At 35.0% G+C, this 18,523-nt stretch overlaps 1 protein-coding gene across 2 annotated transcripts in view; it reads left to right on the plus strand.

Annotated features, from left to right (window-relative positions):
- The window catches only part of RASA2 (RAS p21 protein activator 2), a 117,863-nt gene that overhangs the window by 73,764 nt on the left and 25,576 nt on the right, over positions 1 to 18,523 (plus strand). For both annotated transcript variants that reach the window (XM_060011351.1, XM_060011352.1), the window contains exons 10-17: positions 7,218 to 7,374; positions 7,784 to 7,932; positions 8,549 to 8,663; positions 9,091 to 9,165; positions 9,612 to 9,735; positions 12,057 to 12,163; positions 17,086 to 17,169; positions 17,594 to 17,671. In XM_060011351.1, coding sequence (XP_059867334.1) covers positions 7,218 to 7,374; positions 7,784 to 7,932; positions 8,549 to 8,663; positions 9,091 to 9,165; positions 9,612 to 9,735; positions 12,057 to 12,163; positions 17,086 to 17,169; positions 17,594 to 17,671 — 889 coding nt within the window. The remainder of the gene's footprint in view (positions 1 to 7,217; positions 7,375 to 7,783; positions 7,933 to 8,548; positions 8,664 to 9,090; positions 9,166 to 9,611; positions 9,736 to 12,056; positions 12,164 to 17,085; positions 17,170 to 17,593; positions 17,672 to 18,523) is intronic.

Raw genomic sequence — 18,523 nt, forward strand, 5'->3', positions numbered from 1 at the left:
GCGCGAGCGCTTTCTCTAGTTGTGAGCAGGGGCCACTCTTCATCGCGGTGCGCGGGCCTCTCACTGTTGCGGCCTCTCTTGTTGCAGAGCACAGGCCCCAGACGTGCAGCCTCAGCAGTTGTGGCTCACGGGCTCTAGAGCGCAGGCTCAGTAGTTGTGGCTCATGGGCCTACTTGCTCCGCGGCATGTGGGATCTTCCCAGACCACGGCTCGAACCCATGTCCCCTGCATTGGCAGACAGATTCTCAACCACTGCGCCACTGGGGAAGCCCAGGCATATTCTTTCTAATCTTAATATTCTAGCTCATTAGTGTTGATAATATCTAGTTTTAACTTTATCATATGTAGATCACAGAATTTGATTAGACTTTTTGAATAGGTAGTATACTCACATGGTTCACAGTTCAAAAGGTAAAAGTCTGTCTCCTGCCCCTGTCCCCCAGCTAACCATTTTCCCTCTTCTGAGGCAGCCGCTAGTTTGAGATTGTGGAAATATTTTATGTAAGTATAGGCAAACATGGATATATCCTTCTTTCCCATTCGTTACACAAATGTACACATTTAAAAAATTTTTTTATTTTATGTTGGAGTATAGTTGATTAACAATGTTGTGTTAGTTTCAGGTGTACAGCAAAGTGATTCAGTTATACATATACACGTATCTATTCTTTTTCAAACTCTTTTCCCATTTAGGTTATTACAGAATATTGAACAGAGTTCCCTGTGCTATATAGTAGGTCCTTGTTGGTTATCTGTTTTAAATATAGCACTGTGTGTACTTGTCAATCCCAAACTCCCTAACACTCCCTCCCCCCCACCCTTCCCCCTGGTAACCATAGGTTCATTCTCTAAGTCTGTGAGTCTGCTTCTGTTTTGTAAATGAGTTCATTTGTGTCTTTTTTTTTTTAAGATTCCGCATATAAGCGATATCATATGATATTTGTCTTTCTCTGTCTGACTTAACTTCACTTAGTATGATAATCTCCAGGTCCATCTGTGTTGCTGCAAATGGCATTATTTCATTCTTTTTTAATGGCTGAGTACTATTCCATTGTATATATGTACCACATCTTCTTTATCCATTCATCTGTCAGTGGACATTTAGGTTGCTTCCATGTCTTGACTATTGTAAACAGTGCTGCAATGAACATTGGGGTGCACATATCCTTTTGAACCATGTTTTTCTCCGGATATATGCCCAGGAGTAGGATTGCTGGATCATCTGGTAGCTCTATTTTTAGTTTTTTAAGGCACCTCCATACTATTCTCCATAGTGGCTGTACCAGTTTACATTCCCACCAACAGTGTAGGAGGGTTCCCTTTCTCCACCCTCTCCAGCATTTATTGTTTGTAGATTTTTTGATGATGGCCATTCTCACTGGTGTGAGGTGATAACTTGTAGTTTCGATTTGGATTTCTCTAAGAATTAGTGATGTTGAGCATCTTTTCATGTGCCTCTTGGCCGTCCATATGTCTTCTTTGGAGAAATGTCTGGTTAGGTCTTCTGCCCATTTTTTTATTGTGTTATTTTTTTTTGATATTGAGCTGCATGTGCTGTTTGTAAATTTCAGAGACTAATCCTTTGTCAGTCTCATCGTTTGCAAATACTTTCTCCCATTCTGTGGGTTGTCTTTTCATTTTGTTTATGGTTTCCTCTGCTATGCAAAAGTTTTTGAGTTTAATTAGGTCCTTAATGGACACATACTGTATCATATTCTGTACCTTACTTTTTTTCACTTTCAATTTAGTAGAACTTCAGTAAGTATTTGCTGACTGTTTATAGTGGTTAAGAGTGTGGACTCCAGAACGAAATTGCGTTGGTTGAAATCCCAACTCTGTCATTAACTACCTGGGTGACCTTGGACAAGTTGTTCCACCTGCATGCCTTTGCTTTCTTTGGCTATCAAATGGGGATAGTACAAACAGTACCTGCCTCCCAAAGTTGTTAGAGGATGAATTGGTTTCATGTAAAGTAAGTTACAAGTGGGTATACCATGGGTATAACTCAGGCTCTCATCATTATAGTTATTGCTGCTGTCATCGCCATTATTCCACATCAGTACATATAGAATTTCTGCATCTTTTTTTTTTTTGGTACCAGTATTCCACTGTTTTGTAATGGTATAAATAAAGAGAACCTTAGTGATCATCTAGTTCAGTCTCATTTCACCAGTTACATCAGTATCAGAGAACTTAACATGTGCAAAGCCCTTGTGTGATTGTACACATTGGCACAGTAATTTCCTCCTAAATGATCCAAAATGAACATTAAGAAAATAGATGCAAACATCCTTTCATGTTATAATTTAAAATTTTGAAAGTAAGATTCAAGAAGTAAATAAAACACATGGTTGGAGTTTTTTTCAATATAAGCACTTTATACAAATTTAAAACTAGATTAATATTTACTTTAAGATGAGTTGTTTTTGTAGTTTGCTAATTTTGGCACCTATCTTTAATCTCCTATCTTTAGTAAAAATCTGTTGATAATGATTATCTTTCTGGAACCAGAAATAACATTTAAGTATTAGTAAAGGTGCTTCTGAACAGTTATTTTCCAGATTAGTCAGCATTATACACAAATAATTGTAGTTTTTGCCTGCCTACCTCAATTTTAATTATACAGACCTTGTTAAAATTTTTCAAATGCTGATTTTTCTTCTGTTAAGGGGCTGTCAAAACTGCTGACTCTTGAGAACATTAGGATTGCTTTTTTGTCTAACTATGAATGAAAAAAATACATGTGAGCAACTGAGTGCCACTTTCAGTTGATAACTTCTTTTTGTTTCCTGTTCCTTATTCTTTCAAACTGAAACACTTCATTCAAAAACTGAAGAAAATATACTTGAGGTTTTTGTTTTTTTTTTTTTTTTTTGTATCCCTAGACCTCAGACACACCAGATATCCTCTACTTAACAAATCTTGAGGTTTTTCTTTTTAGCTCTAATTCATACAAGATTGCTTAATTCACCAGGGCTCCTTTAGATTGTTTAAATTGAGATTTTTGTAACAATGTTTTAAAATAATAAATTACATGTACATAATTATATAAATAATGACATTATGTATAGTTATTTTACATATATATGTTTAACTTTTACTTGCATTAATTTTTTTGCAGCATTTATTCCTGGGCCATAAGTTTTTGTTTCTTCAGTTTCTTCTGGGATATCTTTTTCTTCTCGGCAACCTCTTCTGGTTTAGGAACAATCTGTTCTTTTTCTGTGAGGATTATCTCAGTGTGGCAGGGAGAGCTCATGTATGGGTTGATCCGACCATGAGCTCTGTAAGTCCTGTGCCGTATCTTGGGGGCTTTGTTCACCTGGATGTGCTCAATGACCAGAGAATCTACATCTAAGCCCTTAAGTTCAGTATTACTCTCTGCATTTTTGAGCATGTGCAGTAAAAATTCAGCACTCTTTTTGGGCCTCCGACCCTGTGTCCAGCCCCACTGTTTGGCCTGGGGCACACCTACCAATTCCACCATTGTAATGATGGAATGGCACACATTGCTTCTGTAAAGTGACATCCTTCAGATACTTGGTGGCTTTTCAGATATGCATACACTTAATGGCCTGGGCAGTTTCACGAGTGTTCTTAAAGTGAACACGAAGATTTGAACCTCTTGATTTGCCTGATTTTTTGTGGTTTTCTGGGTCAAGTGAATAACGAACCATTTTTAGAGGTTACCTCAGGCCGTTTACTAGAAAAGCTATTTAATATATTTTAAGTGGTAACAGTTATATGTATATAAATGTTTTATAAATAACATTTACTGTGTACAAGGCACTATTCTAAGTGCTTTACTTACATAACCTCCTTAGGGATTAAATCAGTTAGATACTATTATTACCCCTTATTTAAGAGGTGAGGAAACAAGCACAGAGAGATTGAGCAGTTTTCCCAAGGTCATACAGCTGTGATTTGGACCAAACTCTTTGACTCCAAAGTTTTTGCTCTTAACCAATGTAAAATAATAAATTTGTACTTTGGCATAAATATTTTTGAATATGTTTAAAACTCAAAAATATTCTCTGTTTTAAGCTGTCAGCAAAGATTTGAGTGTCCCTTGCTTATAAAATATTATTAAAAAGAAAATTGAGTGAGCGTTCCCTTCTCATTTAAAAAAATGATCTTTTCAAGGAATGGGTAGGGCAATTTTGAAATTCTGTATTTTGTTCAAGTAGACATGGGTGAAGTATTTTGTCCATAGGAATTTCTTATCCTGCCAAAGAAACCTAAGGAGACAGGTTTAAAAAGAGTGGCAGGAGCAAGCCCTTCTGGAGTTCCTGAGCATCCTAGAACAGTGTATGCATAAAAACGAATAACTGGCATAACACTGCCCTAATCCCTCTGCAAAGAATGTGCCATGTTAGGACTATAGACCTATTTTGCGGATATTTTGTAGTTTTATGAGAGTACCAGAGGGATAAAGCATATTCCTTCCCCCAGTAATTCGGAGATAAGGGAATTAGAGATGCCCTCTGAGTATAATTTCTATAGAACAAACCAAAACAGAGTCTGTAACCTGACTAGAGTATGAGGACACTGTTTAGGATGGGTAGGCACAGTCCCTGGGAGGCTGGGTTTTAACTGTAACACAAGTAATTTTATCCTTCCATATACGGAAAACATGAGTTAAACTAGAAGGGGCAGAATAAAAATGTATCCCAAAGAGGCCAACATGGGTGGCTGCTGCCCATTCAAGCACAGTCAAGCGGTAAGGGGATTCTGTTCTAGAAGTATTGTTCTTTCCTTGGCAAAATTGTCTTAGCTGAGAGATTCTTAAGATTTCCTTAGATCTCTGTGTTGTGTCTCTGTACTCACCACAGCACCTTCTGCTAAATAATTTGGCTTTCCAAATAGCTTACCAATAGGTAAAAAATGTATTGATCAAACATAAACAATTGTATTAACAGGTAAAAAAAGGTATTAGTTGAAGTAGGCGATGTAGATGAAACACTATGGGAAATAGTGATAATTGTTGAAGCCAAGTGATAAGTGCATGGGGGTGATGGTGAGGGTGTTGCTTACTAATATTATCACTCTTCTCCCTACTTTTGTGAATTAACATTTCCATAATAAAATGTATTAGTCACAAAAAAGTGTGGGTCTCTTTGCCATTTGACTGTTGTACAGTCTTTCCTCGGTATCCATGGGGGATTACTTCCAGGAACCGTGAAGTTCAAACCCATGTTGTTCAAGGGTCAACCGTATTTCTTTTCATAAATTTAGTAATTGGCCTTCTGTTTTAAATATATTAGTCTCTGTGCTCAATCATTGCAATTCAGGTTCACTTTGAGATGTGCTGTTAAAACTAGGTATCTGGGTCTGCAAAGCTACAGAACATACACTGCATTGTTGAAAATTGACCAAAGTGATGCCCACATCAGGATGCTTGGGGATCAGCCAGCTAGACTTCCCTTAGAGGCACTTCAGAGTCATTTTTGCTAATAGGCTTATTTCCAATTATTTCCATAGGCAAATTCTTTAAATCATTATTTCTCAAATCAGAGACTAGAAGTTCTGAAGGTTGGTCTTCTGAGACAAGAATTCCTGTTTTGTGGGTAGTGATATAATTTCTGTATAATTTCTTCTCCTTACATTACCATTCCTTCATCTTTTAAATTTTTCTTGGTTAATTCTCTAGTTCTCTTTTATATCTTTATCATATCTTTCTGAAAGCTAGAATTCTATTAAAACCCCCTCTCTTCTATTTTTAAACAAGTTAGTCTGTTAGGGGAAGACATCAAAAGTAAATATCAAAACTACTGACTCCTTTATAAAAAGCATTCTAACTAATGAGTGAAGGAGGGATGATAGAATCATAGTTATCATTTTGCAACCTGTGCAGATTAATGACTCTCAGCAGTGGCCATCAGTGATTGCTAATATCACAAAAAGAGAAAACAGTCAGACATTAGTGCCTCTTGGTGGGACTACACAACACTCTAAATGAAATGTTCTTGCCAGAATATGAAATCTGAATCTAACCAAGCCCCTAGATCTATTTACAATACTACAGGAAATACAGAGGAGACAAAAGAACATGTTAAATGACATCATGGAGATAGAGTTAACACAGTCCCAAGTCTGGAAAATTGTATAGATAAATTACCTGATTTCTTAGTGGTTAGAGGGTATCTATAGGTTAAAAGAAACTTAAGCTATCAACCAATTACAATCTATAAAACTTGGATTTGAATAGAACATAGAAAACTGTTTAAGTTTGGGAGAATTTGCATACTGACTGGATAGTAATGATTTTTAAAAGTTTATATATATATTTATAGTTATATATACTTAAATATTTATAGATGAAATTATAAAACACCTGGAAATTGTTTTAAAATAATGCAGGAGTGGGATGGGAGGAGTGAGTAGAGAGACGGCTAAAACAAGAATAACCTTGAGTTGATAATTATTGAAGTTAGGTGATGGTACATGGGAGTTCAGTATGCTACTCTTTTTACTTTTGTATGTATTTTTAAATTTCCATGACAGAAAGTCTTTAAAAATAACTTAGATTTCTGGTTTTGGTCCTACAAACTTCTCTTGATTTTTAAACACTTCTCTTTCCTTGGAATATTTAAAGCTGCCTCTATTTTTTACATATATATTTTTTGCCTTTTACTTACCTGGAAAAATTCATGTAAATCTGATGTTTGCAAATAAAAACATTTTCAGTATATTTGCACTGTTAATTCTTTAATAATATAAAAATCATTTATAAACCTTCAATCACTAACTTTTAAAAAATAAGTTCAAATTTTTACAATGTAGGATTTACTTTAAAATGAGATCACTTATACCTTCTTGTAGTATGTCTTATCTATTTCAACCAAATGTGTCTTTCTTAAATTTAGTTGGTAAAGAGTTATTTTTGATAATATGTTGGATTTTGTGTTTCATTTTTTATTATTTTTTTCCTAACCTGCAAGCTAATCAGACTCTTATTCAGTCCTTTTGAGATCTTGATTTTTGTATTATCTGTACTTTTTTTTCCTGGATTAAAATCTATTTTTAGCTTTCTAGTTCAATAGACAGCCACTATTAAGCCTCTGAAAATTAATACTGTGCTATTTAATGAATTATCCTAACATTATATATTAAGTTGACTTTTTGGATTTAGTTTTTTGATAGCTTAGCTGTTTGTTTACCTCACCAACTTTGAGGCCCATTACCATTGCATAGAATTGATTCTATTTTTACTTTAGGTACTTGCTACAACCAAGAGACAATGGAAACAAGTCATCTAAAACTGATGACCTAGGATCCCTTCGATTAAATATATGTTATACAGAAGACTATGTGCTTCCTTCAGAGTACTATGGTCCTTTGAAAACTTTGCTGCTAAAATCACCAGATGTTCAGGTACTTTAAAAATCTTGTGTGTTACTTAATATGGAAAGGCTAGAATAATTCTGTAAATTATGAGGAAAAGATTTCAGAGTATCAAGTTTTATTAAAACTATATATACGTGTGTGTGTGTGTGTGTATATATATATATATATATATATATGTATACACACACACACACACACACTCTGTATGTATGTGTATATATATATATATAAATATATATATATTCTGAACCAGAGTACTGTATACCAATATCTGCTCCAAATTTCATCTCTGATAAAAATCTAGAAAATTAAATATTATTCTATACAACAGTTATCATTAATGAACATATTTGAATTACTTTTTAAAGGCTAATGATTGAATATTTAATCACGCTTCTTTGATTTTGTGCTTGTTTTCTACCTTTCTATATTCTAGCCGATATCTGCCTCATCTGCTTACATTTTGGGTGAAATATGTCGAGATAAAAATGATGCTGTTTTACCCCTTGTACGACTGCTGCTCCACCATGATAAACTTGTTCCTTTTGCCACTGCACTAGCTGAATTAGACTTGAAAGATACACAGTAAGAGTTATATTTTATTAAATGTTAATTATGTGCTGTTGAAATTGGACCTTAATTTGCCAAATTGTTTTTGTAATCTCAGTTCTTTTGTATTGACCAGCCTCTTTCTGTATAGAGGTCTTAAAAGAACTGCTTAGCAAGTAATAAGAGGCAGTTCTTTAAGTTAGCAAGCAGTATCCACCAACAGTAAAGTTAACAATTAAAAGATTTTTTTCACTCATTGTTAAAATTTCCTGTTACTAATCTTTGCTTCTTTATTGTAATGACTCACATGTCACAAATAAAACACCAGGACAGAAGGGTTTTTTCCTCCTTATCCATTATGTAGCACCCTTATATGCCCATGTGTGACATTAAAAGCAATCAGATGGCTTCCTGTTCCTGTCATAGGCTAACACTTGTTTTAGACACACACTACTTTTGTAGTTCAAATATAGGTTACTTTTTTTTGCTAACTTATTTTTTTATGTTTTTGGTAAGTTTGAAAATCCTAATTGTAGCAGGTTGGTAAAAATTACTAAAATTGTATATATGACCAAAGTCAAATACCTCATTATTGATTTTACAGCCTTTGTTTATTACACTTGGTTTCACCTTATTTCTATTTGTATTTCAGAGATGCAAACACAATTTTTAGAGGAAATTCCTTGGCTACCCGATGTCTGGATGAGATGATGAAAATAGTGGGAAGGCACTACCTGAAAGTAACATTAAAACCTATTCTAGATGAGGTACAGAATATAACCTCTGATACTAATAGTTTGTCCTTATTATAGCATCTCTTTCATCAAGTTATCTACTGATGGGGATGATATATCCATTCACACATTACTGAAAGAACACAGGTGAACACTTTAGAAGTAAAATAAATGATTTACTTTTCCATCAATGGATTTTTACTTGAAGGGCACATTGTAGTATACTCTACATAATTATTTCTTTGTTATAGGGTTTATTTTAGCTGGAGTTTCAAATATATGAGAAATGTTTTTTGATACAGTTCTTTAGGCATATTGTATACATTATCTCTGGATGGGGGGTTAAACTTTGTTACAGTTTTAATTTTTATAATTGTATGATCAGAAAAATAATAGTTATTTTCATTTTGCCAAATTATTTAGAAAAGAGCATTAGATGAAGAATTAATCTATTTTCCAGATATGTGAATCCTCAAAATCCTGTGAAATTGATCCTATTAAATTGAAAGAGGGAGATAATGTAGAAAATAATAAGGTAAGTCTTCTCTGTCTTTATAACTGCATTAAAATTGGTCTTAATGGTATACCTATCTCTCACTTATGTTGTAGTAATGTTATTTGGAGGGAAGCAGTGCTTTTTATTTGCATAATGCCTATACTATTAGCAGCATTTCCTATGTCTAGTTTTTAGAATGTTACTTCCCTCATTTCTCTTTGGATCATTTTATTCTCTGCTGCTTCTTATGAATTTTATTCCATACATTCACCTCTTATATCTAACTAGTCTAAATCTAATTCATTAAATGAGTTCAGGATGCAATTGTCCTTTAGCTGAGTGCGTTTAGAGAAGGGAAGCAAAGTTTTAGAATACTAGATGGTGACTGCCTAATATATCTCATTTTCGCTGCATTTTTTTCCATAAAGGCTGTTGAAGATGTATAAAAGTCAAAATCTTAATGTTTACCTTTTTAAATCCTACAGGAGAATCTGCGCTACTATGTAGACAAGTTATTCAGTACAATTGTAAAATCAAGTATGAGTTGCCCCACTGTAATGTGTGATATCTTTTATTCTCTAAGGCAAATGGCCACTCAAAGATTTCCTAGTAAGTGCCTTGTTTTACTAAAATACTCCTTTTTTTTCTATACTTGATTTTTCTGTAGATTTATTATCTATTTAGTTTATGTGAATGTGTTTATGGTTTGTTAAGTATATAGTCTTCTTTCATTTTTCAAAATAGTTCTAGCATTTTAATGAAACATCTGATTTAATTTTCTTGTAATCTCAAAACAGAATACTCTTGCTTATTTCAATATAATAGCAACTTTATACAAGCAAATCAAAATCAACACTAATTTTAAGAAAGGCATAAATTTAGAACCATAACAGTATATAAGTATTTATACCAGCTGCTTACAAGACTGTTAGATATGATAAACAAAAACAGCTTTGTTATTTGTACCAACTACCTTTTCCACTTGCATGCATTCAAAATAGTGAGAATTTTTAAGTTCTGTACAACTGACTAGATTTGACAGTTTGAGAATGCTAAGGTCTTAGTGATGAGAGGTTTTTGCAGAAACGGTTTTAGACATTAGAAACATCTCTGTTGCAATATACATAGAATTTTGAGGTAACATATCAATATCTGGCATGCTTTAATTTTGCAAGAACACCTGTGTCAAGGCTTTGCTTAGAAACATTTCAATTAAATTAACAGTTGCTATCTCTGATTCTCAACACTTGGAATTATTCTAATTATATGCATCTCTGATAAGTAAATAAACTTACTATGGCTGTCTTTCCAGATCTGCCTGTAATGGGGGGGAGGGTAAGGAGGTAAGGCAGCTGCTTAAATTATCAGTCTTATCCAGCCGTGTGAAACTGTAAGTTTATTTCTGTAACCATCTGAAGAGATTTTGCTATTTTATCATATTTTTTAAGTGTGTTATGTGCACACAGGTGTGTGCAGTTATCTGCTGCTCCACTAAATTACCCAAAGCTAAAGTGGGGTTGAGTTGTCCAACTAACATGTAGATAAATTCAGCCCTAGATGTCTTTGCTAATTATAGTAAAAATATAAACAGTTAACTTGAAATAAGCATACTAAATCTAGACTTTGTAATGAAAATAAGGGGAGCAGAGACATTAAAGTATGGAAAGATGAAATGCTGACTGAAATTATATTTTTAAATAGTGTGTTAGATCATAATAACCACATTGAGGAGGACTTAGTGAACAGGCACAGTGCTAGCCTGAATTATCTCCACTCTCTCACCTACACAACACCACATGAGATAGGTACTGCTCCCCTTCAGTAGTTGATGAAACTGAGGTTTAGGGAAGTCAAGTAATTTGCCCAAGGTCCGTGACATGGCCAGCAGGCAAGCAGGGTCTCACACCTGGGCCCGGCCCACTCCAAAGCATGCTACTAATCAGCGTACTCTACACTACCCAGTGAATCTGGCCTTCAGTATGCATTAGCTGTTTAATTCTTGTTTATGTGAATAATCTAAAACACATCCTATGATTTTTTAATAAATGCAAACATATTTCCTTAACTATCTTTTTGTTGGCCTTAGATATTCTCAGTAGACTCCAGTAGTGATAGTTCTATTCTCAAAAAGTATTTTCATTGTTTTCTCATTTGTTCTTACTGCCCTGGGAAGATGGGTGGGGAGTGGGGAGGCAGTCATGGGAAGCAAGTATTATTAAAGAACTACACATTAAATGACTTGTGGGTGACCACCTGCTGAGTGACTTAGAAGAGTTAAAACTCAGACCAAATGCAGACATTGTTTCCCTCACCTGCTTCTTTACCATCTGATTGATTGTTGCATTGTGTTGACTCCAGTCAGCAACAAAAGCTGTAGCTGAATGATCAAAGCCACAAGTTGTCTTCAGTTCATCTGCATTTTTATAGGGAATATTGGTAGCTTTTTTAAAGTAAAGATTTCTGTCTAATTGTTTTTATTACATAACCTTTGATATTGTCAAGATTTTTGAGGGAAAATTGAAACAGTATCCTAAAACTGAAGACAATCGCCTTAGTCTTAGGGGATTCAGTATTACCACTAGGTAGTGCTAGATACTACTTTTATTTTTGTTGTTGTAATTTCAGGAGTCTCTTCTTGCAGATGAGGAAAGAGGTATTTTTCCAAATTAAAATATTTCTGACAACCTAGCAGCTTTGTTTTTCACTTTCTTTATTATATTATTTCTTTCAGATTTTTTTTTAGTCATAGGATTTTTTTCCTTTAATTTACTCATAACCATTACTATCATTTCATCAACTCAGTTCTTACTATACAAATTATATTTATCTCCTATTTAATTTCCATGTTTTTCCAATATTTTTTACCTGGTCATCTTTGTTTTTTAATTCAGTGTTTTTGTGCATGACATTTCACCATTTTTTTCCTGCAGATGACCCTCATGTTCAGTATTCTGCAGTGAGCAGCTTTGTGTTTCTTCGTTTCTTTGCTGTAGCGGTAGTATCACCTCATACTTTTCATTTGCGACCTCATCATCCAGTAAGTCTTGTTCTTCTCAAAGCTTTATTCCATTTTAATTTATTTTTATTAAAATAAGAAAAGATAAAATAACAGGCAAATTTCACTTGGCTATGTTTTCTTATAACGGATACTTAAATTTACTGGGCATTTTTCTTAGCCATTTGATTCTTTCAGAGAAGGTGGAAAATTCTATTTTTTTGTTATTGTTAAAAGATATGCACATGAATAATAATACTATGTTGGTAATAACTGCAGCTTGGTGATGGGTACAAAGAAGATTCATCATCTTTTCCCTCTGCTATTCTGTATGTTTATAAATTTCCATAATACAGGGATGTCTTTTTTTTCTTTCATTAGTTATAGGTTTAGTTTGATCTTGCAGATATCTTTAAATCTCACAGAAATTTGAAGAGGCTCATTTCTGAAAGGTGTAGAAACTTTCATTGGAATGTAATTTGTTTGGTATCTCCATATTTTTACTTTTTATTCACCTGAGATGATGATATAAATATATGAGATTTAAAACTTAAGGCATATAATCTTTCTGTTCTGAAGTCGTATTTAGTTACTTAAATCTGAATCTGCACTGCATAGATTTACGTGTTTCTTAACATTTTAAAATTCCTTATTTTTGCTGTTTCTTTTTCCTTCTCCTACAGTGTATTATTGCTAATTCTTTAACCTTTTATGTTCCAAACATTTTATAATCTTATCTAATTGTTTTTGTTGCTGATTTTTATAACAAATAATAATAATAAAAGCCAACATTTATTTAGTCCTTGCTTTGTACTAGGCCTTCTTCTAAGTACTTTATATGTTCTAACTTACTTAGTCCTCCCAGTAACCCTGTGAGGTAAATTCTATTCTCATCTTTATTTATAGATAAGAAAACCACAATTCAAGAACTTCTCCAAGGTCACACAACTAATAAATTATGATTTGATCTCACTCAATTTGAACTGGATTAAGAAAGTTCACTGACTGACCCACTCAGTCTTCCCAGGCTGTAAGCTTACCCCTGTTCCTTCCTGCCTCTTAGGCAGTCAGGTGTTTGAGCACCTACAGTGTATCAGATGCTGTGCTCAGCACTGGAGATGCAGTGATGAGGAAGAGACACTCCCTGCCCTTAGGAAACTCGCTAATACAGTGTAGGGAAGACCCACAGGTTTTGGAGTTAAACTGGGCTCTGCAGCCACTGCTTCTCTTGACAGCTACACATTGGCCACTTACTTAATTTTGAGAACTGAGTAAAACCATGCTGCTGTGGCAGCAACACACACTTTCTTGTCAAAGAACAAATGGTCTCTGAGTAGCTACAGCGGAGGATTGGGCCAGTGCCTTTTGTTCACAGGGCTGTCCTTTCTGTGGCTATATTACTGAAGCTGTACAGAACTGTGGGGCAGCAAAAGCTTGATGACATTCTGGACATAAACAGAACTCCTACCTCTGAGCTTGTGACCCTGCCTTATATTCAGACTTGAATTTGCATATCCCTGTAACAGATGTTACAGTAAAGTCCTTCTAACCACAGACTCTGTATTTGAAGTCACTTTCCAATCAGTATGTCAGAAGGATTGCTTCAAACTGTCATATAACTTTACTGTTTGCTTTTAAGTGAGCCTTTCATTCTAATTGGGGAAATAAGGCAAATATATAAGACACATAATCTAAAACTACATACATAAATCTAAAACTAGCACCTGATTAGTACCAAGTAAGGAGTATAGACAATCCATACTATAGAAATTGAGAGCAAGGAATGATCCCAGTGACCTGAGGGCGATGACATTGTCAAGACTATTATTGAAAGTTAGAGTGGTTGAGGAGGACAACCAGTTAAAGGTTGTTAGATTTTACATTTATAAGTTCTTTGGATTTTGAGAATATTAGTAGAGTAGAAAAGAAGAAAATCCAATTGCAGAAGATTAAGGAATAAGTAGGTGAATGCAGTTTTACCTAGGAAATATATCAAAAGTGAGCTCGCCCTGCTGCTAAAAGACACGGGCAAATTCAAGTATGTACATGTGTGTGTACATATACACATGAATAAATACTTCTTTTGAAAAACACTAATTTTAAAATATGGGTTATAGTAACATTGACGTGGTAGACCATTCTTTTGAGAAGTTTCATAGTAAAGAAGAAAGATTGAACTTTCCTTCTCATCCTATCCCCTAGTCTCTCACTGATAGCTCCTTCCAAGACTCAGCCAAGGCAGACTTCTCTAACCCTTCAGTCTGGGTTAGGCTCCTCTCTTATATGTGCCTGTAGCACCCTGGGGCTTCCTCTGTCATGGCACTTGTCATACTGTTCTATAATCATCTGTTTATTGTCTCTGCATGTGGACTGTCAATACCTTAACAGCAAGGGCGGGATCTTTTTCAAATTTGTGTATCGCAAGCACATGGCACAATTTCTAGAACAAGTAGGTGCTCAGTAAATTTTTTTTTTTTTTTTTTTTTTTTTTTTTTTTTTTGCGGTACGCGGGCCTCTCACTGTTGTGGCCTCGCCCATTGCGGAGCGCAGGCTCCGGACGTGCAGGCTCAGCGGCCACGGCTCATGGGCCCAGCCGCTCCGCGGCATGTGGGATCTTCCCAGACCGGGGCACGAACCCGTGTCCCCTGCATCGGCAGGCGGACTCTCAACCACTGCGCCACCAGGGAAGCCCTCAGTAAATGTTTGATAGGTGAAAGATGGTAGCTCAGAGAGAGAGCTCATCAAATGATGTCTTTTCCAAAAATGGGAAAAGCTATGTATGGTTTAAATAGAGGAGAAGAGACCAACAGAAAGGGAGAAATTAAAGACAGAAGGGGCCTTACTAATATATCAATGTACTGGATGATTCAGAAAGAGTGTCTTTAAAAGAAAAAGTGATAGAATAAACTTGCTGGGGGAAAGAACAGTTTCTCCTTTGAAGTATTATGGTGAATCCTATGAAATTATTTCGTTTTGGTTTTTTTGTAGATCAAAAATAGTCAACAGCAATTTCACATGGTTCAACTTAATATAAGGAGAAAAGGATAGGATATGTTGTTTTGGGGTGACAGAGTCAACGTTTCAGTTCAATTTAATAAATGTAATACAGCATCTACTATATGCTGGTGCTAGTCTGTGTACTAGGTGCCAGATGACTAAGGTCCTGGGCATCTATGAAAAATTATGATGGCAGATAATAGCAGGGTGAAAATTTAGAACGGCTTCTTTGTAGAGTACACTAGGGGATCAGCAGTAGCTAAATGATACGATTGTCAAATAGTAGTGAGGGCCATGTTGGTGTAAACAAACCTCTGACATGCAGAAATTATGTAAAATATGGTTTGCTCACTTTTTTCAGTTCAGGAAAATAATGAGCTAAAACATTGATTTCAAAACCAAATTTCAACAGGGAAGTCTTGATGAAATTCAGTTCAAATTCAGGTTGTTAGCACATTGTTAAGAATTTTATATTCTTCAAAGGCAGAGAATTGGAGGGACCTTTTATAGATATTGTAGCTAAAATATTTTCTGGATGTTGTAGCTAAAATATTTCTGAATAACCTTAATTAAGGTGTGTAACTGTTTCACGAGTATATCGTAATGATCATATCTCAGATATTCCTTCTTTTCCAGAATTGCCTTACATCCTGGTCATCTCTTCACCTTTACAGTCACTGCCTATTTTCAGTGTGGGGATACTAAAATATTAAGGAATGTCAACCAAACACTAAACTAAAGCATTTCTGTATCTAAATTTTCTTGAACATGTCTTTTTTAATTTTAATTTAATTTTATTTTGATTCTTTTTAATCTCTTTTTTAAAAAAAATATTTATTTATTTTGGGCTGCATTGGGTCTTCATTGCTGCGCGCGGACTTTCTCTAGTTGTGGCGAGCGGGGGCTACTTTTCACTGCAGCGCACAGGCTTCTCATTGCGGTGGCTTCTCCTGTTGCGGAGCACGGGCTCTAGGCACGCGGGTTTCAGTAGTTGTGGCACATGGGCTCTAGAGCACAGGCTCAGTAGCTGAGGCGCACGGACTTAGTTGTTCCGTGGCATATGGGATCTTCCCGGACCAGGACTCGAACCCGTGTCTCCTGCATTGGCAGGCGGATTCTTAACCACTGCGCCACCAGGGAAACCCTTGAACATACCTTTTGATGGCAGATTATGGGTATTTGAATCTCCAAAACAAAAAAGATGTTTTATGTAGTGATAAGGGAATTGGTTATACAAATGGATGGATTGGTGGAAACTCATCAGACTATATACATTTAAAATCTGTTCATTTTATTGTATGTAAATTATACCTCAATTAAAAAAAAAAGGAAGCAGCAAGGATTCATTAGGGAGCACTGTTTAGTCAACTTTATTTATATTTATTTCTTTCTGGTAGATAGGCCTGGATAATAGACTCAAATAGTTACCTTCTGCTAAGTTCCTACATGAACTAAGTGACTTCTTATTTCCTAAGTTGAATTTAGGTCTTTGCTTCCATGGTGAAAAGAATTGATTGCAGAAACCATAAAAGTATTGAATATGCTTACAAGTGGGTTGAATACAGAAATTTGGAAACTTCCATTTTAAGTCATATGGTAGAAAAAGGTAGATGCCATTGACATTCCAAAAGTGAATACAATTTTTTAGGTAATCCCATCTGCCATACTGTACCCACCCCCCAAAAATTAATATTGATTAAATTATGGCTTTCAAAGGAAAGTATAACATGTCATTAGATATAATTACTTGGAGAGGAACTGTCAATTACATGTGGCTTCTTTAGTCTCTTAATTCCTTAGTTCAGTGAATTGTGCCAGTCCTTAGCTAGATTTTAGCTGGTTTGAACGAACATTTTTGAGTCACTGTTTCAGAGCAAAGTAGCCCGTTCACTCTATTCTACTTTTTACACAAATTCTATTTCTTGAAAACCTAACAAGACTTTTTGTGTCTTTTCTACATTCTTTAGGATCCACAGACAGTTAGAACATTAACTCTCATCTCAAAAACCATTCAAACTTTGGGAAGCTGGGGGAGTCTGTCCAAAAGCAAGGTAAGTCTTTACATCTTTTGCTCTGTATTCACACTTCTAAATGTTGTTGTACCCTGTGATCCCTTCTCCCTCACTTTACTCCCTTTCAAATTAAAAACAAAGCAGAACCAAAAACATATATGTATAGATGGCGATAGTTTTAGATGTTGTGTCTTAGTCACCCTTACAGAAGACAGTTTCATTTAAACTAATGTGTCTAAGATGGGAGAGAGAGTCTAGTTAGCAGATGCAAAAGGCTTTTGTTTATCTTTTTGTGCCATAATCATCCAGCAGCTGTTGAGAGAAATCTTCAGCTCCAAGCCCCGTAACTCTCTTAAAATATACGATTGAATCCCTTTAGGCCCTAATCCTAAATTTAAAACTAGTCAATTATATTCTTAGTTCTCTACTTAACATATATAAATTCCATGTGTTTTTTTCTTAGTCAAGTTTCAAAGAAACATTCATGTGTGAATTTTTCAAAATGTTTCAAGAAGAAGGATATATTATGGCAGTTAAAAAGGTATGATTGTTTTACTCTGGAAATATTAACTTCTTATATAGCATTAGGCAAATAACATTTTATATTGTTCCTAGGAATCAATCCCCAGTTTAAAAAAAATGTTTAACCTGTCCATCAAACATGAAAAGGCTGTCTTTTAGTATATTTCTCCTCCCATACAGAACTATGGATTTTTCAGCTGTGAAAAATACCTAAATGAGTTTTAGCAACAGCTATTATTGCCAGTGTCTTAGTAACACAAATAACAAATATCTAGAGTTGATATTTCTTAACAGCAGCACTGTTGACAATTTGGTTGGGCAATTCTTGACTATGAGGGACATTTTTGTCCATTGTAAAATGTACAGCAGCCCTGGCCTCTACTATTAGATGCCAGAAGCATGTTCCCAGTTTTTACAACTAAAACTGTCTCTAAACATTGCCAAAAGTCCCCTGAGGAACAAAATTGCCTCTGATTAAGAACCTCTGGTCTAGGGGGAAAGACTTAATGGTACCTGATGTATAGTAGGCACTTAATTGCCGTTGGAGAAAATATATGAATTATTGAATATCTTATAAACAATATAGGCTTGTGGTTAGTAACCTGAGGAAAGTTACTTTAATTTAAAGTGTACAGAAGTCTATAGTATATGAGGTCATAACAAAAGAGCTGCAACAAACAAAAGTTGCTATACTTAGAAGTAGAGAATGTTTTGGGAAGATTTTTAATTTCTTGAGTCTTTAGTTCTGAATCACCCCAAACAAAATGTAGCATTGTTATAAAACCCTAAAAATTTGTAAAGAAAAGTTATTTTGAAGTACATCTAAACTTAGCTTGAAGAAATTACTGTATCTTATTTATCACAATTCTAA

Source organism: Delphinus delphis, chromosome 4, assembly GCF_949987515.2.
Source record: "Delphinus delphis chromosome 4, mDelDel1.2, whole genome shotgun sequence".
NCBI classification, from domain to species: domain Eukaryota; kingdom Metazoa; phylum Chordata; class Mammalia; order Artiodactyla; family Delphinidae; genus Delphinus; species Delphinus delphis.